General features: G+C 47.2%; 5 protein-coding genes across 5 annotated transcripts; 1 reads left to right on the forward strand and 4 right to left on the reverse strand.

Annotated features, from left to right (window-relative positions):
- Positions 1-383: 383 nt before the first annotated feature.
- Positions 384-3785, reverse strand: DFL_000500 (uncharacterized protein; the record flags this gene model as incomplete). The annotated part of the gene is made up of 3 exons (XM_067634191.1): positions 384-1609; positions 1666-2632; positions 2688-3785. The coding sequence occupies 3 exons, from the start codon at positions 3783-3785 to the stop codon at positions 384-386; spliced, it is 3291 nt and encodes a 1096-aa protein (XP_067495040.1).
- A 1264-nt stretch (positions 3786-5049) lies between these two features.
- DFL_000501 (uncharacterized protein) lies at positions 5050-8226 on the reverse strand (the record flags this gene model as incomplete). The annotated part of the gene is made up of 11 exons (XM_067634202.1): positions 5050-5325; positions 5377-6052; positions 6106-6261; positions 6333-6433; positions 6494-6668; positions 6727-6827; positions 6893-6931; positions 6989-7061; positions 7132-7147; positions 7238-7881; positions 7967-8226. The coding sequence occupies 11 exons, from the start codon at positions 8224-8226 to the stop codon at positions 5050-5052; spliced, it is 2517 nt and encodes an 838-aa protein (XP_067495041.1).
- Positions 8227-11150: 2924 nt separating this feature from the next.
- Positions 11151-12280, reverse strand: DFL_000502 (uncharacterized protein; the record flags this gene model as incomplete). Its single annotated transcript, XM_067634213.1, has 3 exons — positions 11151-11581; positions 11902-12181; positions 12251-12280. 3 exons carry the CDS (start codon positions 12278-12280, stop codon positions 11151-11153), a joined length of 741 nt encoding a protein of 246 aa, XP_067495042.1.
- Positions 12281-13080: 800 nt separating this feature from the next.
- Positions 13081-15315, forward strand: DFL_000503 (uncharacterized protein; the record flags this gene model as incomplete). Its single annotated transcript, XM_067634226.1, has 3 exons — positions 13081-13212; positions 13586-13797; positions 13875-15315. 3 exons carry the CDS (start codon positions 13081-13083, stop codon positions 15313-15315), a joined length of 1785 nt encoding a protein of 594 aa, XP_067495043.1.
- A 901-nt stretch (positions 15316-16216) lies between these two features.
- Positions 16217-18329, reverse strand: DFL_000504 (uncharacterized protein; the record flags this gene model as incomplete). Its single annotated transcript, XM_067634238.1, has 3 exons — positions 16217-16249; positions 16311-18001; positions 18173-18329. 3 exons carry the CDS (start codon positions 18327-18329, stop codon positions 16217-16219), a joined length of 1881 nt encoding a protein of 626 aa, XP_067495044.1.
- Between the last annotated feature and the right edge of the window lie 5509 nt (positions 18330-23838).

A 23838-nucleotide genomic window follows, 5' to 3' on the forward strand; every position in this document is an offset into this window, starting at 1 on the left:
ATGCAATGGTAGAATCGGAAACAGTCAGTTACTAGCTACGTATCAGTGCCAAATACACATATATACGGGTGGCAAATTCCCAAAGGGAAGCGTTTGCTAATTATCTAGCAACGAAACATGTATTTTTGAAGCGATAGTGGCCCATATATAATCAGTAGAAGAAAGATGATCATATCGGCCATGTTAATCTTAACGGCGACTTCACCACCCAAGTGCCTACGTGTCCTTGAGAAAATTTTAACGCAGTAAGCACTATATGTTTACAATAACTGTTGATGCCCCTAAAAGTTCGAAACGAAACACTCTCATAAATTTAGGAAGGCCTTGATTTATTCTTTAAATGCTAATTACAACTACAACGACCCTCTTTGCTTTGGCAGAGCCTACCCAAAGGCCTTGATGAACTCATCAACATCCTCGTCATCATATTCCGCACCAGTATCCCTGGCCTTCCCGAAAACGAAATCGCTCCAGGTAACCTTGCTCTGGTCTGCTGACCCAATGTTCTGTGGGACCTCAAACCCCATTCGCATATTTGGGTGATAAGCTGACTCCAATGTCCTAATTTCCGGACGTCGAACTCGGCCTGTCATCATTCGGGGGAACCTCCCAAACCAGAATATGTGATAATCGGCATGATAAGGATGTTTGCCAAATCCAAGACGGCGTTTGATACCCTCCGCAAATCTGAAGAGTTCATCGTGCGTATTGTTCGTTAAAGATCGCCAGGACAGAATGCAGTTTACGCAAGCAATCGCGGGTACATTAACACACTTGGGAATCTCAGCGGGATTTAGGGGCGAATTTCTGCGATCAATCCAACCATTCGACGAAGAAGGATCCCGGCGAGGGATTAAAGCTTCATAGCCAATGCATGGCGAGGGCATCGCTGACAGGTAATTTGAGGTATCTGTCCCTTTGGCGGCATCGCCCACAACGAGGAAGTCACCTAAGAAGGAGTTGAACGGCTGTTTCCCCCGGCAACAGGGGCATGCAGAACTGTGTTTGGGGGAGATGAAGAACCGAAAGGTTCCGCGTCGGCGGACGAGGAAAGTAGCGAGCTTTTGGGAAATCTGAAGCCGGTTTCGCGCTCTGGTACAAGCTACATAGAGTAGATTGGTTGCCTCCGTGGACTTTATTTGATCGGGAAAGCCCTCTAATCCGTGCACAAAATCATCCGCAATAATAACATCATCCCACTCTAATCCCTTTGATTGATGCGCATTTGTGAGAATAACATCTGCTAGCTTCTCAGTATCGACGATACGGTTCGCCGAAGATTCCAGCATTTCTAGAAAGGAAGTCCCGCCTATCCCGTTTTCGGCCTGATAATGCTCCTCCATACCCACAATCAGAGCGAGAGCCGGAAGGTCGACTTCGTCGGAGTCTGGGCTTTCAGGATCTTCTTCCCTTTGAACATAGGCTTTGGCTTCTTCAAACGACGCCACTCCTCTCAGACGATGGTGCCTTTGTGGTTTACCCTTGTAAAGGAAATACCCTGCCCTTAGAAGCGGGATAACGGCCGTGGACGCGTTCGCGGCGCTTGTCTTCAAACAGATTGTTTTGTTCGGGTTTTTGACAAATGATGAAAAGAAATATTTGATTAGTGCTGTAAACTATTAGCTTCCGAAAAAGGTATATACTTGAATATGAGATCTAGCATACCCGTGTTGGTGCGAAATATGACGGTATGTTGACTAGCTGGCGGAGTATCTTTAGATCCCTGGAATGGTGGCAGGAAAACCGCTGGCGAGGGAGCGCTAGCGTTTCCTCCATGTACAAGCTTTGTTTCCCCTACAGTTCCAAGGATAAGATTTGCCACGTCTGCGATATCTTTCCCGAATCTAAAGCTTTTCGTGAGATGGAAAGTTTGGGTGGGCGGCAGCTTCCCGTCATCAAAACATTCGTTCTTTGCGCCCCTGAACCCATAAATCATCTGATACGGATCTCCAATAATGATAATACCAGCAGCATCCCTCTGCCTAAGGATGATATTTTCCATGCAGGGATTCGCGTCCTGTGCCTCGTCAAACATGACGATATCGTATTTACCAAAAGTAGCCTGATCAGCTTCCGGGTTAGTTGTCAGAGAAAACATCTTGAGATAGCAATCATGTGTTATGAGCGGGGATTCCCCCGACATAATCTTCCTCCATAGGAGCTTGAGCCATTTTGTAGCTAGTTCGGGATTGCAGAGTTTTGTACGGCACTGTCCAAGAGAAAGGTGGGCGATCGTAGGTTTAGTATCCATTGAATTGCAAAACCTATCAATGCCGGTGGTAATAACTCTGGCTAGGCTTTCAGGGTTCCTATGGTTTCCCGCCGTTCCAACAGTTGCCTTGCTATTTTTGAAACCCATCCAGCCAGAAGGTTCGTCTTGCCAGTCGTATCTGGTTGTGAAGACGGGGGCGACAGTTTCCAACGTCAAATTCAGGGCCTTCACAACGGCATCCATATCCCAACTCTGAATGAACTTGTTCTCGTTTGGCGCCGATTGTATCCGTGCGAGCTTCCCACGACGCGAGGACGGCTCGGGTTCGCCAACGGTCTTTCCCTTAACCTGTAGATCCACAGCCGGATTGACGATGGAAAGAGCACTGAATGCAGCGCTGTGAAGCGTCTTGCAATCCACCTATCCAGCAAGAATTTGTTAGGACGCATCGTTAGTAACGAAGGGCTTAGCTTACATTATAGCAATCTTTGAATCTAAGGCCTGCGTCCCACTTCGCCGCTCTATTGTATGCCACATAAAGGATCTTTTTACGTGGCCTCTTGCTCGCATAGTCGACTAGACATTTGGTCTTCCCTGTCCCAGCGTATGCTCTGACTTTGAATATTTCTCCTTTCTGAATATCGAAATCAACAAACTTCTGCTGCTCTCGTGTCAGGGGTGGCTTTTCCAAGCCTGGCCGGGTGTATGTTTGTGTCTCGTAAAAGTCGACAAACCAGCTCTCAATTTGCCTCTGTAGTATTCGCAGAGCCTGGCTGGATAACGGAGATCCGTTGGTGAACTCCCACCGAACACGGTCTGTTGTTTCATCCTGGATTGATCGCACAATATCCAGCACACGAGCGTGAATGAAGCTGAATACTTTCAGGAATAATAAGAAGTATGACAGATATTCAGCAAGAGCCTGCTCGTTGATATATCCATTCTTTGAGTATCGCGGGAGCAAGGTAATCAGATCCTTAGGTTGTAGTTCCGCGAATAGTAGATATCCGGTTAAGAGGATGAGATCGAGGGTAGTAAAGGGGATAGAATCGATGTCCCTAGATATGACGGATGGAAGTAACGATTTGACTAACTCAACCGGCAGGATTTTGTTGAGAGCAGATTGAAATATCCTTGAGCTTTCTTCAGGGTTCGGGCAATCCACTAACGGAGCAAACGCCGTTCCAGTACCGTTCCCTAGCTCCCGCAACGACAGGAAAATATCGTCCAGCTGAATGAATTGCCCATCTTGGAGTATTACTCCCATTTCCGCCAAAGTTTGGGGTAAGTAGACATCCTCAAACCTGTTTGCTTTGCTAGCTTCAACTTTCACGGACGTCGCATTTACTAGGTCAGTCATCCTTTGCCTTTCCCGGCGGTCATTCTCAATAGCATCGAATGTCCCGTTAAGCTGACGATTGAAATCTTCAAGTAGTCTCTGCCACCTGTGAAATGATTTCCGAGAGACCAAGGGATTCATGCAAGGCAGCACTCTGGTGAAAGTGGTGACATCTTCGTTTGGCAAGTACCCAGTGATGTGAAGTAGAGTTTCAATTGGAAGCGCCGTAACCATTTTTTTTGGCTTCGGCTTAGCCGACGACGACAGTGTCTGTCGATGGCGGGGGAATGACATGATGGTAAAATAGGTATCGAGCCGGATGTGTTGAAATATTCCAGTGTATTAAAAAGGTAAAGGTACTAGTTGGGACTAGTGTTTGTTTAGCTGAGGATCCTGGTGGCTGGGAAACAGATCGCATCGCGACTCATCCAACGATCAGGTTCGCCATCCCAATTTCCTGTTGGCAGGGGAAACGGTCAATCGGGGTAGAAGCTGCCTAGGTAATTCAGGAGCTTTAGTAGCTGCTAGTTGAAGAGCCACAGCCTGAACAGCCGTAGAGATGCGAGGCTAGGGTTCGTTTGTGTGAAATTCGAGAATGTTTTCCCCCTCAGACACGGTGTCTGTCTGAGGGGCCCAATCAAGCAAAAGTCCTTGTGCAACATAGCAAAACTCCAACATTCACAACGCACAACCAGATGTTGTTCCGGAAGTCTTGGTCCTAGCTAAACGAGCTCCAGACGGTTGCTATTGATTTATGATGAAATGAATATGAGATAGAAGGTCCACAGTTAACGTCAGGATTATACGCTCCGATTTACCCCTTTAAACTATACTACCCACAGGTCTGGACCCAGCCTTAAATCTAGCCAAGCCGAGACCGACTCGCGTTCCATCCAAAACGATATAGTCGTGATCCTCTTTCAGGGTGCAATCACAGTCACTAAATTTGCATTCGAGTAAAGATACCAGATAGTAAATGGTCTCGCGAGCCTGCCCAACAATTGTAAATACAAAAGTGTTGCATTGTAAGTGAGTATGGAAAGTCGATGAGACGCGCCAACACAGTGTGGTTACGAGACCTTCGACCAAGTAATGCGTTGCGAGTGGGTATGTCCAGTCACAAGCTTCCCGATTCACGTATGAGAAGGAATACCGATGCGGCACCAACTTGGCCTTCTCTAATAATTATAATTTTACAAAGAAGTGGGAACTGAAGCTCGAGGAGACTGTGTCAAAAAAAGCCCTCGGGCCGTCGGATGTTTATTGGAAATAAAAGTACATCTGTTAGAAATACAGCTACATATCGATATATTCAGACCAGCCAATATCTAGATATCTTTCTATAAACTCCGAGATACACAAACAAACTATGCTAAATTTAATTCACAAATATCATGGGAGATCTATGGTGCCCAATATCAGTGAATCTCAAGGATGTATCCAGAAAGGTCTGTCAGGATACGAAGGGAAGAGCGAATGGCAGCCTTAGCTGTGTTCCTTAAAACTTGCCTCCGGTGACAGTAGTATTCTGAATATCAGGGAGAACGTCCTGACGAAGGTGGGCTTCAGCGCCACCCTTGAGTTTTGTGTGCGCAAGTTCAGCAAGCGTACTAGCGCCACCGCTCTTTGCCTTGTCCTTCGTTGCTGCCGTTTGTATTTTGGCCTTGCCGACTCTCGGTTTAGCCTTCATATTGGTAGGCATGATAACACTCCTACTAGTGACGGCAACCTTGAGGGACTTCATAAGTTTTACGTCGTATGGTTTAGTACCACCCTATACGTGGCTGTCAGCATAATCTAACAAAATACGTTAAAGATAACTTACCTCTTCGGTAACACTCAAACAAGTCCACACTAGGTATTTGGCCAAATAGTCTTGGATCTCTTTCTCTGTGCCTTTGACTCCCTTCTGGGAGAGTAATGGGCCCAGGGGAATAGTCATGCCCTCAAGTTTGCTCATCTTTGGTACGTCTGGGTTACCAAGTAGAGTCATCGTGCTAACCTTCTGTGAAGACATATCCCATTTTTTAGGATCAGCTGGAGGGTTGCCTAAGAAAACATAGATTGAAAAGGTACTATATAACTCTGCTTGGTCGACAATGATGTTAATATCCCATTCAGTAACGTTCTGGCCGGCAGTAGTGGCCTGCTTGACAGCAGCACGTCCTTTGATTTTGGGTGTATTGGTGTCACTATAAGCATTGTTGATCGCCTCCGTAGCGAAGTCATCCAGTGTATTTGTATCACCCTGGAAATAGCAAGGGACTTCTGGGTAGCCATATCCGTAACTCCAAATAGTGGTGACATCTTTAACATCGTTAGATGTCCACCACTTTCCGTTAGGATGTTTCCAGGGATACAATGGAGTATTCAAGTCATCCTTGTCGTCTGGCGAGACTGCCCGCATAAATGAAGGAACGGCAGTGTCTGGTGTCAGATATTTGCCGGGGTTGGCAGCTTGCCAAATTGCAAGCATACGATCAATGTTGTTGTGATGAAGCCTAAGTCTACATTTAGTGAGGTTCTTCCGCGACAGCTGCACTCGTTTGCCTACCAGAATACGGGGTCGAAAGCGGCGTATGGAATGACGCCCATGATACCATTTCCACCAACTTGCATGTGAACGTCATTGTGGAGTTTCTCAAGAGAGTTAGCAAAGTAGTTGAAGGTAGTTGTACTTGTTAGAGCGTTGTATGTTTGTTTACGTCTCCTGATGTAGACACCTGCTCGTTAGCACGTTCGAAGCTCTAGAGATCACGACCTGTATTACTAGTAACTCACGTAATATAGTTGCTCTGCATGGCATTGTCCGCAGCTTCATTGACACTCACGCTACTGGAGGATATTTCTGGCCTCCGTGAAGTCGCGTTCAAACCTATGAACTATACGCCGAGTTTAATATACCGCGTTATCTTAAGAGAATGTATTGATTTCTAACTTACCCCCTTCTTGAAAATTGTGTTTTCAGGTCCTTTGAATACGTATGAATAAAAGGGATTTGCGATTGTGACTTTTCTTTCGCCTCCCTGACCATCCGGCCCCATGACGGTAATCTTTGCGTCCATAGTAACTTTTGGCATATTGCTCTGATTAATACGGTCCGCCCAGTCCCAGTATCTGTCTCATTTTCATTAGTATAGATGAACAAATTGAAGCCGAAGCGCTGTAACCTTACGGCCATCTGAGCTGCTGCAAGGCAGCTATGTACTTTTTCTGGACTTCTGGTTTAGTAAAAAGTCTTCGCACGATGTCTCTGGCATGTCGGTAAAGAGCTTGCTTTTGGGAAGATTAGATACTCATTTGCCACACTAAAATGGAAGCTATCGTAGCAGTTTCTTTACCTCGTAGGCCATAATGTAAGGCCTGTGCCATGTAGCAAACTATATTTCATTGTTAGACTAAGCAAATGTAGATGAGGTCAAAGGTGTTGAACGTACAATGACAGAGTTATGACTACAATACCCCAATCCGGAATTGCCTTTCTCCCCCGGCTTTGGCCAAGAAATAAACCTAGATAGAAACAAACTGTAAGAGAAGTTCTGATTGGTAAAGGAGGTCGATGGTTAAGCTAGTCACTTACGGGGCCCCGTGGACACCTGTACCGGAGAAACAGAAACACGAATTAGCATTTACATCCTTGCAAACTGGCGTGAAGAATAGAGTATTATAGCAGAGGCCTAACTCACCAGACATTTGGAAATAGCTCAGCGCGTCTGTGTCAGGAGTCTTCATCATTTTATCTAGGGCAAGGACAAGCAAGTTGAAAGTATCCGGTAACTCTTTCTGCAAATTAACGATATTCCGTCGGGGGGCGCAGAATCGAGGGCTAAGATTAGTGTCACCGGCACCAAGGACTACGTACTGATCGTCCTCATTCTCCTCAAGCTTTGTAGGAGCCTCTGGATTTTTGGTGGTAAGCTTTACTGCTGGAGGGTTGTCGGCGTGCCGATCATCTTCATCTTCTGTCTCTTCCTCCTCTGCTGGTGGCTCCGCGGGGGCTGCAGTTTTTGTTTCCTTTGCTGATGTCGTGGCTGTGGTTTCTGTTTCCTTCGCTGATGTCGTGGCCGTGGTTTCTGTTTCCTCCGCTGATGTCGTGGCTGTGGATTCTGTTTCCTTTGCTGATGTCGTGGCTGTGGTTTTCGTTTCCTTTGCTGATGTCGTGGCTGTGGTTTTCGTTTCCTTTGCTGATGTCGTGGCCGTGGTTTTCGCGGTTGTGGCCGTGGTTTTCGCGGCTGGGGTCTTCGCAGCTCCAGCAGCAGTACCCGTTTGGACGCAAACGTAGAAGTTCTTTTTGAGATTGCCACAATCATTACCAAGAGCAGGATTGAGCCTGTCAAGATTTGTTCCATCAGCCTTAGATCCATTGAGTGTAGATAGTTGACCAAAAGAACCCCCCCCCCCTGTTATTCACATACTCAAGGAACTTCGCCCCCGTCAATCCGTTTTCTTTGTGCATCTTCACAATAGTGTTGCAATTGTCTGTAGACTCAACATATTTCCACAGTATACAGTTTGCAGGCTGCCCTTTTTGGATAGGTGATGGGATCGCAATAGCCCTCTTCGCTAAGTGGTTTGCTGCAAAGGCCCAGTCGGCCTCGCTGTCCATAGCATGGACGACGCCATTCAGGGACAAGACAGAGACCACGGTCTGCGCGAGGAACGATGTGCGTGTCATCGTAACGAGTCGTCGAAGTACCTCAATTAGGTACTTCTTATTCAAATACTTTGTTTAAGGAATGTCTGTTATTCGTTAATCGTTAATGAAAAGGAGTGTCTGTGTTTAACAAAACATCTGGAACGAAAAGCAAAAGCAAAAAGAATGACTGGGGAAACGAATGTCGACAACAACCGTCTGCAAGGGAGCAAGCTGGGATCTCCTGCGGTGTATTGAGGGCAGAAGGGTGCCCTCTGATTTTATATCTTTCTGGCGATTCCTTCCGTACACATATGCACATGGGTAGGACTAACTGAAGGTGTCCACCATGTTTCGAACAAAGCGGGGCCAGCCTGCAGCATGCTCACGCTACCCTCACTTCATACTCGATATCCTTGAATCGAATCTTTATGATAGATCCGCCGCAATCGTACGCACATTGCAAGCTGCGATAATCAACAAGGGATCTAGACACGCCTTGGCGAAGACTTTCCTAAATTGACAATGCTCAGGCTCGTTGTCCAATCATGATCTATAGGAGCGTCACGGCTAACCATATCAGGTTAGTGTCTCTATTCCCAACCTGCGCCTGTCAGTTGCCGAACAAACTAAAAGGGCACTGTCGAAGCGTACCTTTGCCGATCAGCCGAACTTGTAAGAACTATAGCCATTTCTCATGTCTTTCCGAGATTCCCTGCAGAAGCGTCCAAAGGACATTCGAAGCGCGAACGATCGGTCGGGGCTCATGCCACTTCAACAGACCATGATATATTAACTTAAAGTCTCCGACAAGGAAGGAAAAACCAATTCTAGCATTTGTGAGCTTTGCGAGCTGCTACTAGTACTCAGCTTAGTCCTTTACTGTCACACTCGGGTCTTTTTTGCATGTCGTGTACTACTCCATGCTTGAGGTGTAACTGGCGCGAGGAACCGATATAAGAAGCGTCTACCGGTTATCTGTAACTTTATGCCAAACAGAGAGACACGTGAGTTGCCATGCGCCTTGTATCTCTAGCCACTTATAAAAAGTTTCAGATACGCGGAAAGTTGTGCTAGAAATTTTAGAACAGAGCGGTATTTTGTTCTTGATAAGCTAGCTCCCTGTGTAACTAAGTAGAGCTAGGGTCAATAGATTTCAAAAAGTAAAAATATGTTGACAGCAGTAGCGGGATGGTAAGTATCAAGGAATCTTAAAGCCAGGGTACCAAGAAACATGTACAATTTGGGTTTTTTTTTTCTAAAAAAAAAAATGATTATGTTTACTCAGCTTCTACAACGTTGTTCACGGATTCTTCTGGGTTTGTGGATTTTCAGCATCAGGATATACAGTCTATGCCTAGGTTAGTATACTTATATTGCACGAATTCGGACGGAGGATTCAAATTCCGAAAGACAAGCGCTCAAATCCGAACTTTGAAAGATTCGCGGTGTGCATGTGTCGTCGTATGCACGATCTAGATCTAGCACCTGGTCTCTAGGCTAATCTAGTACTCGGGTTCATAATGACCTATGCAATGCATGTCTCCTCTTCAAAGACCTAAGTGGTCATAAGGAATAAGGCGCTTGCATTTTATCCCGTACGCTGTAAACGTTGACCTCAGGCCATCACTAGCAAGGTTGGTATCATTGGACCTGCGGCATTGACATTCACACGTTGCCGACGCAAAGCTATGTAGAAGATTCTCCCCTTTAGTATCGTAGGTAAGTAGCTATAGCCTCCGATGGAAGTATAAATGCTTTGATCTGATTGCTTGCAAGATAATACAACCGCGTGATATAGACAGCTGGCATGTGCACCCTTCCAGAAGCGGGAAACGGAGCCGCTAAAGTGCTGGAAATAACCTAACATCGCCAAAATTCTCCTACTACGTAAGCGGCCCGTCGCTGTTACCAGAAGAGTGGTTTAGAGTTAATTGGCCCATTTGATATTTTGACAGCTTGACGGCAGGAAAGTCTCTCGGGACAAATCGATCTGAGTATTACGGACAGAGTCACTTTGGAATCATTAGCTCCGAGTGTATATATATAGGTAAATTCAAAGGCCCGTGTCTATCCTAACACAACCTACGCCTGGCGCAGCCGTCGACCCGCTATATAGCTATATATTTGATTCATTTAGCACTATCCAAGCGGGTGATGCCGCTAGCGAGGCTTCGTGGGGCTGGGAACGAGATCATAACCGGCCCTCTGGCTGTATGCATATACAAAGTCGGTAGTTTTGAGTCGTGTATGTTTCGAAACAACCCTAGGATTCTGTATGGCTGGTTGCATGGTGCCTAGTTTGGTTGGTATATTCGTGCGCCCCGATGGACGAATATCGACTATCGTGGTGAGATTTCGCGAATCTTGGAAACTTCGGTACGGTTGGCTTGTTCGGATGTCGAAAAAAAGAAAAAAGAAACTTGACCCGCCGCAACCCAAAATGACACAAAGACAACAACTAATGATAGGTGTCGGGAGCTTCGCATATAGTCAGAGAATCGATCTACATAGTAACTCAAGAGACTAGCGCGAGTCGATCTCATATCCCATAAATCGATTAAGCGAAGAGGTTGAAATTAAATTCAAAAAAGTGTATCAATCCATATCTGATTAAATGCCATCATTTAATCATACATTTACTCTCGAGGTTGTAATCTGAAGTCGTTTACACATTTACATAAAAGTAGATGAGGCAGTGGACTTTCACCAAACTAGTCGACTGGGAATGGTAACGTACGTTATTTACGATAAAAATATATTCATGGTTCAAGGTTTCAGAAGGGCACGGATCAGATTTCATTATTTCAGGGGCGAGCCACAGGCAAACGCCACGCCACGCCACTCTTCCTTCCCTCCCAACTCCCCTGCCCTTCTTCTCCCAACATGTCTAGAACAAAGGAGATATCGTGGCCCGAGCCAAAACATCACCTAATGTCCCAGCTCCCCATAGGCATCTAGCGCCGTCAGAGACCTCTAGAACGCAATGAAGTCATCGCCATTAATCGTGGCGGAATCGCCGACGGGTAAGTCCCCAACAAAACAGCCGGGACTAGCGGCGGGAAGCTCAATCTCAGGCGCCTGTCATCATAGCCGTCTATGATGGAGACAGGCTCCGACTCGGAGGGGCGGCAGAATGAGCCACCGTCACCCTCTGTCATTGCCGGAGTATATACCCAGAGATTAGAGCCTTGCGACCCACCACTGTCCCTGGCGCCGTAGACGGATGGCTCACAGCCGCTAGTAAAGGCATGACGCCCTCGGGCCGCCAGTGTATCAGTGGCTCGGACCTGAACACTCGGACCTCCAGCGACCGGAGGGCTTGTGAAGTTGGTTCGGCCAGCTGCAACTGTCCTAACCTCCTCCACAAGCTGCTCCATCCGTCTCTTCGGCTTTTCTATAAACTCGTCCAAGTGTTTCTGAGCTCAGAGGGACGAACAACGATTCCCTCCTCGGGAACGTTGTCATCCGTGAGCTCTGACTGGCCCCTGACTTCGGATTGCCCTCCAATAAGGACTAGAGGGCACGTCGCGACCGGGACAGAGTAAAACTTCCTGTCGGGTTCCTCCATCCGAGCGTGGTCCAGGTAGTCCAACCATGGGCACGAGTTTACCCCCTCTCTGCCTCCTCATTCTCCTTCATTGGTTTGCTGGGGTCGGCGGAGCCCCAGTGGTGATGTAGAACGTCACCGCACCACGCTTCAACTCGCCGGCATACCCCCCCCTCCCCTTTCGGATGAAGCTACGATGCTGGGAGGGGGGTGTGGACGAACCCATCCGGGGATTAGTTCCCCAATGGTCGGAATGTCTGCTTCCTCAGCAATCAGCTTTTCTTTTTCCGTGTTTAATGTCCCGACTTTTTCGTTCAATATCTTTATCAACCTCGTCATACGTTGGTAAGTCGCAGGCTTCTTTGCAAACAGAGTAAGAAGTTCACTGCATTCGGTGGTGAAAGTTTCTTCAAGTTCCCCATGTTTTGGATGAGACGGTCCATTGTTCTGAACGTTTGCATACGTTAGCCAAGGTCAAATCTCGAACAGGGAGGGGGGATATAGAAGAAAACTAACCTCTACGAAACGAACAAAAGATGGTGACATTGTTACGGCAATACTATCAAGGGGTTCAAGATAGGATGTCTGAGATCGAGAATTGCGTCGAGCGGGTTCTCAAGGGAGAATGATAAAACTTGACACGGGCAATGCTTTTGGGAGGGAAGCAACCGAGGTGGATAGGGTGAACACGAAGAGTCGAATTTCTCTATAGGGTATTGGAAACCAAAAATAGTATTAAGAGAGAGCCTTGTGAAATACTGGTGAAGAGCTCGAGAGTACGAGATGCTTATGGACAGGAAGCAATCAACGTAGATGATTGAAATCGAGATACGAGGGTGATCGGAGATAGAAAGTTAGAGTAACTTCGAGCAAACTTTATGAGATAAGAAAGCAGAAGGAAAAGTTTGGGGTTAGAGGCTTGAAACAGGAAAGTAATCGACGCGTCGTAGTTTTGAGGGACGATTCGAGGCTATAGAGCGGGATGGAAATGACAAAGTTCCAGACGTGAGATGCTTTTCTGAAAAGGGTAGTTATTGGGAGAGAAGAAGAAGTGGGTAGAGGGAAGTTTAAATAGTTGTAATTACAAAGAGGTTTCAACGCTGCAAGGTTCAACTTGAAGACCAAAGATCCCCTCCTCTAACACCAGGCTTATTTCTTCTCATCAATTGCACGCTCTTCGTAACACTTGACACTAGATTCTGCCCAGAAGTAATAAATATGGGGTTGCCCATGCGGCCTAAAAATTATATACTCCCACTGATTGGGAGGCTTGTAGATATGTACAAAAGTGAGAGGTTGAACCATTGAGCGACTACGATGTCCAGGATGTCGAACATGGTATCCCCATGGTCAGGAAGATCAGACTTCTGGCGCAACTCGTTTTCACAAACCAAACTCTGTATCTAAAATTAACAAATAGCGATATCCTAAACTTTAGTTCGCCCCCTATGCTGCTCAGAGGGATGCTTCCACTATTTGTAAGATATGTTGACTCTTGAAAACCATACGTTGACTCCACATATCTTGCGACCTTAGATCCCTTCGAAATACAACAGGATATTGTGTTGCACCTGATGTCTAATCTTCGTGTAACAAACAAATGCATTTCATCAATTTTCCGCGTTGCCGTTCCATTTTCCAACAAAGCTACCAATTGGCCGTTTGGTGGAACTATAACTCCCGATCGATACATGCATATTGAATGCTTCAATGCGGCCCCCCCAGCGCTTCTTTCCGGCCATTTCTCGACTAATTCTCAATCGGCCCCAAAAGCCACTTCCATATCCCCGGACTTGGTCGCCCCGGTGCATCACGCCCCAAGGGAGGCGTCCCTATACATCGGAGCCCCAGCGCGATGTTGATGAAGATCTTAAAGATATATATGATGAGGAGCACATCGATTTTTACAACAAGAATGTCGCTAAAAGGCCCCCCTATAATCCCTTCAATGATTTAGATGGGCAATATCCGTGTGAAAAAGACTACGAACCGGCTATTCAACCTGGCGTCTCTTGTGCCGATTTCGTCCTCTCACGAAAAGCGACGGGAAGTATTCATCTTCGGTATGTTCTACTTTCTCCGGGATGACATGCCATTTTCTTGATGTCCAGTTGTTAATCAATTCTATTCCCCTCGCCAGCGTATACAAGGTTTCAAATACGACATCGAGGTCCCCTGTAATCATTTATTTCCCATCACGGGGAACCAACCCTCTAGCAACCACCTATGAGCACCATGTAATATCTCTACTCACTAAACTCACAAACTCCACGACAATATCAGTCGGCTATCGTGTCTCCCCTCCATTTCCACTGTCACTTCATGACGCTTTTGCGGCTATAGACTGGGTTCGCTCGGAAGTCCCCATAGTTTCATTAGAAACATACTGCCAAAACAATTACAATGGCCGTCTGATGGCAGTCCTAGGGACCGGAATAGGCGGCAGCCTCGCGGCGTCTATCGGTGCAACCGAAGGCCGTGAGGCGGGTATAATTGCCACGGGGGCCTGGCTCCCAATTGTAGACTGGGCATTCGACCCTCTCCCTGGGATACCCGAATCCGACCTCTCAAGCATCCCGCGATCACAATCTCTGCTCGAAAAATATTCTCAATCCGAGGCTGGGGCAGTTGATCCAGATTTACTGTCCACTTACTCCAAGCTTGCGGACAACCCGTTCCTGTCTTCTGAAACCCTCAAGACCATCCGTTCTCACTACCTCGCCACTCCAGAGGACTTCACCGACCCCTTCGTCTCTCCACTCTACCGCTTCTCTTCTTCCGGCGTAAACATCTGGACCGATCTAATCTCTCAAGTGGAATCCGAACTCCTCGCCGACCCCGAAAACCCTCCAGCCTGGATCAAGACATTACCAGGCACAATATTCAAACGAGGACCACGTCGGCCAGTATCCTACCCGCCACTGAATCTAATTGGGAAACTTACCGTCCCAATGATGAGGATCGTCAGCGCAGAAGGCGATATTCTTCACCAACAAATAACAGAGTACGTTCACGCCGCGAGAAGTTCCATGTTCCCCCCCAAGAGCAAAACAATCGAGGACATAGAGAAAGAAGAAACTCGGGAGCTAGGAAAAACACATAACAACGATATATTTGAAGAATCGGAAGGCTTGAAAAGTGGAGGTGAAAAGGGCGTAGGTTGGAATTTCGAGGAAGAAGAAGTTACGGAGGAGGAGGAGGGCGAACAAGTAAAAGTTCAAGGGACAAGCCAGGACGATATCAAGGAGCCAGAAACAACAGGGGTGGTGGTGGAAAAAGAGCTGCAAAATTCAAGCTGGGATGATATCACGGGAGAAGAAGAGATAAATCCAAAATACGCCAAAGGGGCAGAAATTTACATCCAACACGAAATTATCCCCAAAGCCGGCCACTGCCTAATAACTGCAGCCGGCGAGATCAGTCGCGGCATTAAGGAGGTGGAAAACATGGCCGCATGGATCAACTCAGTCTTTGAGTCTGAGCCAAAGCGGGCACAGCACTGGAAATCACAACAAGAACGGATACGAAAAGCATTAGAAGAGGCCTTGAACGCAAGACGGAAGAGGGCCTCGAAGTTATAGGCTTCCAGTGCCTACACGCGTGACTCTGAAAACTCTTCTATGTACCCGGAAAGATCAAAAAAAGACGTTTGTGTTACAATCACCACATAACAGTATCATTTCCCTGCACTTATTTTTTTTCAAGACCTCAGATCTTGGTGTAAGATGTATTATATTACAAGAAACGATCAAAAAAAAAACCAAACTTTTGGGGCATCGAACGGCATACATGCGAATAAAAAACAAAAAAGATAAACTCGAGATCTCGCAAGCACTCTCGGAAATCTTCAAACAAGAAAGAGAATGACATACAAAGAGATGATGTAGCACCGTCGCAAAATGCCAGAAGCACACTATAGCTTCTCGTTTCCTAAAAGTCGCTCTTTTTTCTTTTTTTTTTTGATCTGGAAGAATATGGTTGTACACGGGTACAAGAGATTTCAAGGCAGCAGAAAACGTATAATCATAGAAGATTCGTCGCATGCCAGAAAGAAGAAGATATAGCTTGAAGGAAAGACATCTCAACATCGCCAAGAAGTACAGGACATAAGGAAGTCGAAGGGAGAGTAAGAGGACTCGTGTTCTTCGTGCACCTCGGGTTTAATAGAACAATATTGAAATGTAGAAATGATAGTTTGGGAAGAAGAGAACAGGGGAAGTTGATGTAAACCAAACCGCGCGCCGGTTTTACCGCTAAGGTATTAGAAATATGCTTCAAAGTCAATTAGAACGCCCCACGTGCTTTGACGTACGCCAGATTACTGTGGATATCTGAGTCGAAATCAAAAGAAAATTCAAAAATGTAACAAACCGTCCTAGGTATCAGATAATTTTTCCCAAAAGATAAGAATACCCTATGCAAATTGCCTGCGAGTATCACGGTATTAAGTGATACTAATATCAAAAGATTTTCGAAGCATGCTCAAGATAGATGGCCTTGGAGAATTGGCAGAAACTGAAGATCGAAACATTGTTAGTAAAAGAGATTATAGAGTAAGGAAGGGGAAGGCACTCACATTTCCAATAATCAACATTGGAATATCAAACATATCTCTCTTGACCGTCCAACAGAAGGTACAGTCGACCTTTCCATCTTTTGCCAAGCTGTCAAGGCCGCTCTCGCCAACCACTCCGTTTCTCGACATTTGGGCTGTTGGGCCCCTGACAGGGGTAGAATTTCCTGCCTTCCTCCTCTTACCGGCATCATCTGTAGCAGAAACTTCCGCGGGGAGATACTTTAACAGCTTGCACTTGGTCATAACGGACCCTCTAGCATCACCAAATGCTAGTTTCGCAAACTGCTCGTAAAACTCCACCACAGACTCCTGATCCAGCAGCTCGGCCAAGAACACCGGCTTTGGATTTTGCTCCGTTCCAGCGTTGTGAGTCTGCTGCCCAAAGATTATTTGCTGTTCCCGCTCACCAAGATTGCTGTTGCCAAAATTGGTATTCAGGTTTTGTGTTTTGCCTAACAAGACATCTTTAGGCCAAGATGTTAGGTGGCAAAACTCTTTGCCTACCGCAGCAATCTCGCCAGTTCTGCGGCAGACAATGGTCGGAGTGCCACATTGTCCGATGAACTTCTCGTACTCCCAAAGGGTCCGTTGGAAACACTTTTCCATAAAAAGGAGGTCCTCCTCTTTCAGCGTTTTCGTGCACGCAATGAAGGACGGACGATATGATGCCATCGATCTAGCAATCCTATTCAGCAAGGGGGGCGGAAAACGGTTCCTAAGGACCACTAGGAGGCGGTGGAACCCTGCAGTGTACGAATATGGCTTGGTAACTGTGGTGTACAGGGTAGAAGGGTCTTTTGGCCGCCGAGCGGTAGGAGGAGGGTGAACCGGCTTGGCTAACGGCGCAGACATAGCCGTCTGGTGGCCGTGGTTGAAAATATTCTCGTAGTTAAGAGGCCTGGCTGTGGCGGGGCTATAGAAATTGGCAACCGACATTGGAGGCGAAGCAGTCGCTGGTGGAACGTTGATATCATACAAAGTCGAAGGATGTTTAGGGGATGGAAGTGGCGGAGAAGGCGACGTCAAACCACTACCCGGACCGTTGGTGACGGTGAATGCATGATTCGGATGAGCAGATGTTGTACTAGAAAGGATATTTCCTGCGCTGTTCTGACGGGAATTGCTCCAGTCATTCATGAAGCCTGTGTCACCTAGAGCAAGATAGGCCGGTCCACCAGAGGGTGAGAACGGCCCCTGTTGCTGATAGCCGTTGCCAGATCCGTTGGATTCAGGCGTCGTTGCATTTGCTCCGCCACCAGTCATATGGCCGAGCATGCCGAACTCCAATGCACCGTAGTGGGAACCAAAGTTCAGAGAAGCAATGTCAAAATTATAGATTGAGGGGTCTGCAGGATCGAAGAAAGGGGGATTGCCAAACTGTTGTTGTTGCTGAGGATTTTGAGACGATTGAGGCATAGTTCCCAATCCCAAATTAGCTTCAGCAGTAGTACCGATCTGTGGCGTAAGGAGATCTGGGGTTTGATCCATCGAGAGCGGGTTGATGGTGCCATCTCCCGTATAAATACCGGGATTCGACGAGGCCTGCTTCTGCACTTGGGTGGTACGAAGGTGATCCTTTGGAGGAGTGTCGATGGGTGCATCATGAAGATACTTTGCCTTTTTGCGCACTCCGTCAGCGCAAAGGTCTTGAAGACCTCTTTTGATACAACGCTGACATGGTCGTTCGTCACCTAAGCAGAAGGAAAGTGACCGAGTCAGCCAAAACCAAAGTTCGATCTGTATAAACAAAGAAGGAATTGTGTTCTAGAACAGCATTCTGTTTCTCGATCTATGCAGGGTGTGTGCGATCGAAAATCGAAGCTTGCATGAAATCCAACACGAGGCAAGATATCTTGTCCTACCACACGTCAGGTGCGCCCTCTGGCAGGCATGACAGGCTCTTCTGGCCTTTTTCCGTCGCGGGCGAGACGGGTCCTTTGCAGCTGCAGCGCTGAGGCTAGTCTTCGAAGAGACTTTCACCGCAGTTGGTGACGTCGTGCCGTTGTTCACGCTCGACATGAACACGCCAGAGATAGGGTTTCAGCTTGTAGTCGCCGATGTATAGGTGATATGGTTTGGTAGTATCGGAAAAATCGAGAAAAAACAAATCTAGATAGACAATATGCAAGATATCGACAAATCGTGCCAGTAGGGTGTGATATGCGTCTGTAAGATCTGGCGGCTTCAAGGGATCTCGGGAGGTAGCTGTGCGAGCCTGAAGTCGGAGGTGTCACGCGAGCAGGCGGTCAGAAGCGAGGTGCGGTCGTCCGACGGGCGTAACAGAGCTCGATTGGCGATGCTGGTCGGATCGAGCGCTCGCGGATTGAGGCGCATTAGATACAAAGACTTGGTGGGTGGAATTCTTCTCGAACGTTGAGGGGGTGGTTAGGATTATTTTCGTTGAAACTGGAGTAAATTTTTGGATCCGGGGGACTTGGCGATATGCGTGCTCGCTAACTGGACTGACTCGATGGACGGCCTGTGACGTTGGGAAACCCTTAGTCTCCCAGACCAATTAATTCAATTTGTTTTTTTTTTTTTTTTTGCTCGGGCTTCCTTTCGGGCGAAAGTTTATATACGTCCAGCAAAATCGGACCTGGCCTTTACGGCAACCGAGGTAGAGTCAGCCAAGTCAAGAAATAAGATTGTGAGCCCGGGGACACATGTTTGCCGGGTCTGACCAGGGAAAAGAAGAGCAAGATCTAGATATTATTTTATGACATGGTATTCTCGCTTTTTCGGCTCTCGTGAGAGGGGAGGGAACAACCGAGCTGGTACTTCACAGACCTTTTAAAAGATCAAGATCAAAAACGAAGTTAAGTCGGTATGGCGCTATCTTCGCTGGAGCTAGTCGTAACTGCGGAGGGTACTAGCATGGAGCAGAGCCAGGTGAGGGATTGGCTCGCCAAACGTCAACGTCAACTTCCCATTCGAAGGCTATCAACATCAGAACGAGGGCATGTCGGTCAGTATCATGCTGCTGCTTTAGAATCTGCTGCGTCAAGAGAGAAAACGGGAATATATCAAATGGGAAAAACGGGTTTGAAAAACGAGCGGACGAATAATATTGGGAACGCTTGAACTGGGGACCGAGAAAAAAACCGACCAGAGAAAGACGACACTTGGGAGGGAAAAAAAAAAAAAAAAAAAAAAAAAAAATCAGAAACAAACGTTCTTTTCCTCTCCCTGCTAGTCCCAAAATATCGGGATGCCGCTAAAAGACGCACAAAAGGATGGCAAAGCTGGTCCGCTGTCGTTTGCTGCAGTGGGTGGGCTCGATTGAGGCGTTTTCTACCCTTTTTTTTTTCACCTCGCATAGCATGGCAGGCGTTCTGCTGCAACTTAGGCCCTTGCTACTTGCCGTCTGACCTTGCTACTTGCCGTCTGACCTTGCCCTCGTCACCGACGACATGAGATGCCTTCTTCCTCCCTTCCTTTTGTTTTTTCCTATAATCCAGAATTCGATCTTTCAGGATGTGTCGAAATCGTGGATGAGGGAGACCAATGCAAGCGATGGGTACAGATTACTGTAGGTCGGTCTGTAAGCAATTAAAAACTGCAGATACCTTTCTTTTCTTTTGCTCAGTTGGCAGAGATCAAGGCAAGAGTCGGCAGGTACTCGTAAGTACCCCGCGCAGAAATCAAAGCGGCTCGCGACTTTGATGGGTTATCCTTTCACCGTTTACGAAATAATAATGCAAGCTCGCACGTTTCGTCTTTTCTCGGCGAGAATGGAACGGTTGTAGTGTGGATTTTTTTCTCTCTCTTTCTGTTCGAGCCTGTCAAAAAATGGCAAAAAATGCTTAATTATAGTACCGTGGGCCTGAAAGGAAATTGAATCCGCTTGTGATAATTTCTCCTCGTTCCCTGACTCGGGTTGGGATTTGAACTCGCTTCGTTTCGACAGCTATTTCATCAAGTACTGAGATGCTGACCCAGGGCCCAGGTCTGTCAAGTCACAGGGCTGAGAATATCGCAATTACAGCAGCGCTTAGCAAGGTGGATTGCGTCTCCGTCGACGAGCCTCTCTTCGGAAGGTCTGCCAACCCTTTCTGGAGGAATATTATGCGCGAATAATCACTCGCTACTGGCCAGGTAAACGATGGTGGTTGGAGACGGTGGCCGATGGTGTGGGCCGAATGGACTGGGCAGGACTCGGCTTGGGTTCGCAGGCGGGAACATGGAGTGAAAAATCAGCTGGTTCGGAGGAAGCTGACCCACTTCCCCTACTCCATTGATGTTTAGATCTTCAAATGACGAAAGTGGACGAGCTGTTTGTGGAGATATTTTGTGAGGTGGGATAGTATATGCTTGGTAGCAGTAGCTTAAGCTCGGAGGAGAGGAAGCAGCTTCGAAGCTCGAGCTCTGGTCATGCTCATGGTCATTGGAAGAGCCAAAGCCGTGAATACGATCAGGGCATATCTGTATGTGTCTTGCTTGCACGCATGGTTCGCATGTTCGGCATCGAACCCAACAGGCCGCTGGAATTGAACTTCCTCTGCAGCGGATTGGCTTGAGCAGCGACCAAAAATTCGACAGCATAGAGCATATGTTAGCAGCGCGCATAATACGCCCTCTCGCCTATGAGGTTTTTTTTGGGGACCGATTTGCTGCTTGCCCACCCGTTTGCTTGCTTGCTTCAAGCACATCTGTCGAGCTCCAGAGGGATACAAGAATGTGACAAGTCTGAGGTCGGACGACATGACGCATCACCACATATCCCGGCCTGAAAGTAAGAGGGTAGAAGAGAGAGCCCTCGAGCTTCGAGCGCTTTAGGATTGCATCGTTCAGTTTAATTCGGCCATCGCACAAGAGCAAGCTACATAAAAACGGATATAGCTACTTCGGGCGCCCGTAACGGAAGACGAAGGCGAATGAGGTTCTTTGGATATCATATCAGGAACCCTTGCCGGTTCACCGGGCTGCCTGCTTTTGCCTTGCCCAGCTGCCATATCAGCCGCTTCGAGGAGGTCAGAGGGCCAGCTTCGTATCATAGCTTGGCCTATCCCAGCTTGGTCAACTGGGGGTCAGATATCCATGATCTTGATGGGAATGTTGGGATGCATTTAAAGCATGTCAGTCTGCACGTGTGTAAGTTAGTAGCTAGAGCTAGTCAGTAAGTACCTTACTAGATCAGAGCAGATCGGATGCCGAAGCCAGAGTGCCGCTGCGGGATTTGTGCTAATCGGAATGAAACGTCGAAATCCTCCTCACAAGCTGTAGGTACTAGGGACGTCCAGGCCTCGACGTCGAGGCAACACCACAACACAAAGTTCCAACGATGTCGATATCAATATGAATCGAACACCTTTGGGGGACTTTAGACTTCGTCAGATACAGTGTATCTGCCTAGAAGCTAGCTAACCTTCTTCCCACCTTTGTGAACCCTCCCACACACCCCGCACTACGTCTCTCTCTAGGAATCCTCTAGCCAATCATATCGTCTCACGAAAACGACCAGTCACCAGAGCCTACTTAACATTGTGAGCACCCCCTCCAAATGACACACGAGAAACACTGAGTTTCTCTCTCACTTGTTTCCTCGACCTTCATATTTGCCTCTTTTGCACGACCTGAAATGCGGAGGTTACATCAAGCGAAGTTTGATGTAACTCTGTCCGAGGTCTTCAGGACGAAGGGGCAGGTCGTTCAGAGGGCTCCTTTGAGGAAAAAAAGCGGTCATAGATAAGGGCAGGCACATTGTCAATCACCCCCAGATGTCCCAGTATTGCGTACTCTCCGTCTTTGCTACAAGGCAATACATCTTCCACACACCCCGTTCTCAAAGCTTATAGGACGAAACCTTAGCGGCGTTTTGGTTCGCTAACATGCACCCTGCCTCGTTCCAGCTCAGTCCATGCTGTATTATTCCGACATCAATGTATTTAGTACCCTTCCGCTTGGTCTAGGGCCCTCGATCTCATAGCTCTTTTGTTTTGCTTCGCCTTTTTTCAAGTATCGCCGTAGAATGGGTATTCTTAACGTCCATTCCCTACTTTTACCGTAGCAGGAAATTCCTCCGAAAGAAAGATCTAGAACATCCCGCAAAGAATGTAGTCGCCATTGAAACTAGCGGACCGTGGGGTGGGGTGGATGACTTGCAAGTGTAGTCCCCGCAATGACATGCTTTTTTCTTCTAAGATCTAAGATCTGCATCTTACTAAGGGTTTCCTAGATAAATTCGCAAACGTTTCGGCCAGGTTTATCCAAGAAACGGCATAAGGGCGGAATGGCCCATGTATTGAATTAGTTATACTTCGCTTCATTACTAGTCTTCCGGAGCACAGGTGGATTGCACTAATTCTATCGATATGAAACTACTCACACTGCTACAGTACTACTAATATGTCCCAACCTTTACATCTACCTCGTAGGAACCCTCCGTTTCTTCGCCGTTTTGTCTCTTAGCTTTGGCAGCAGTTACCCTTTTCCAAGTTTTTTCATTATCCAGTATACGCTTCACTTAGCCTTCTGTCTAAAGATGCTATACCTTCTCCACCCAAGCTGTCACACGGCAGTAGGGTCTCACTAGTCCAAACTAGCCAGGCTAGTTTAGCGGTCCATTTGAAACTAGCGAGCGCGAGCTAGGTTCTCCCGTTCACCCTGTTACCAAACCGCGTGTTCCAGCTCTTGACTTGACGGTTCAAGCCATCCGAGAAGCGGATATCAATCGTAAGCTCCTCGTGAGCTCGAAATTCCATTCCATGAATTCCAAACCACCTCACGTGGCTCGTGGGAAGTTCTGATCTGCGAGCTATGCTATATCTTGGCACGTGCGGCGCGCTGGAGCAAACCTCGAGGCCTTGCACTCCCTCGAACAATTCAATTCAATGCAATCCTACATGCCTACATGCATATTGTACCTTCCATGGCGGGCCTGCGATTGCTCCCCACGATCGCACGTTATCAAAAACCCCATCTCGCACAGAGCTAGTCTATGCTGATTAGACCGCTTTTCCAGTGGCCAAATTTAACTTCACCTACTAAGCATATATTACACTGCCATTATACGGATTTTCCTAATTAAAGGGATCCAGATAGCCCATTGCATTGCGTCCCAAAAATTACAGGAAATAATCGCTTCGTCAGTTAACGACATGTCCCTATTGTTCCGTATTATACCTCCGGACTAATAAACCTCCGCATACCTCCTTACCTCCAAGCACGGCCCTCGATTTCGATTCGGTATGTGCTCCACCTCTTGCCTAGTATCCCTTTCTGTGTAACCCACATGATGCATGATGCATCGGTGCATGCGGGTGCGGGCGGACAACCCATCCACGAGCGAGCAGCTGGGAACAGCGGCCAACGCATGCGGATCTTGCCCTCTTTGAGTGGTTATTTTACGATCTGGAGATTCTCGAATAAACTCGACTGGCTTTCGAAGTAGTGCTAGTGATAGATTACAACATTTGTTCCCTGTAATTGGTGAAATCTCTTACGGAGGGTGAATACCGAACATACTCGAGTCATTGGTAGAAAGAGTTCCTCCGATGGTTCCGCGGAAGATCTATTTCCCATTCTCCGA

Source organism: Arthrobotrys flagrans, assembly GCF_004000055.1.
Source record: "Arthrobotrys flagrans strain CBS H-5679 chromosome Unknown unitig_15, whole genome shotgun sequence".
NCBI lineage: Eukaryota > Fungi > Ascomycota > Orbiliomycetes > Orbiliales > Orbiliaceae > Arthrobotrys > Arthrobotrys flagrans.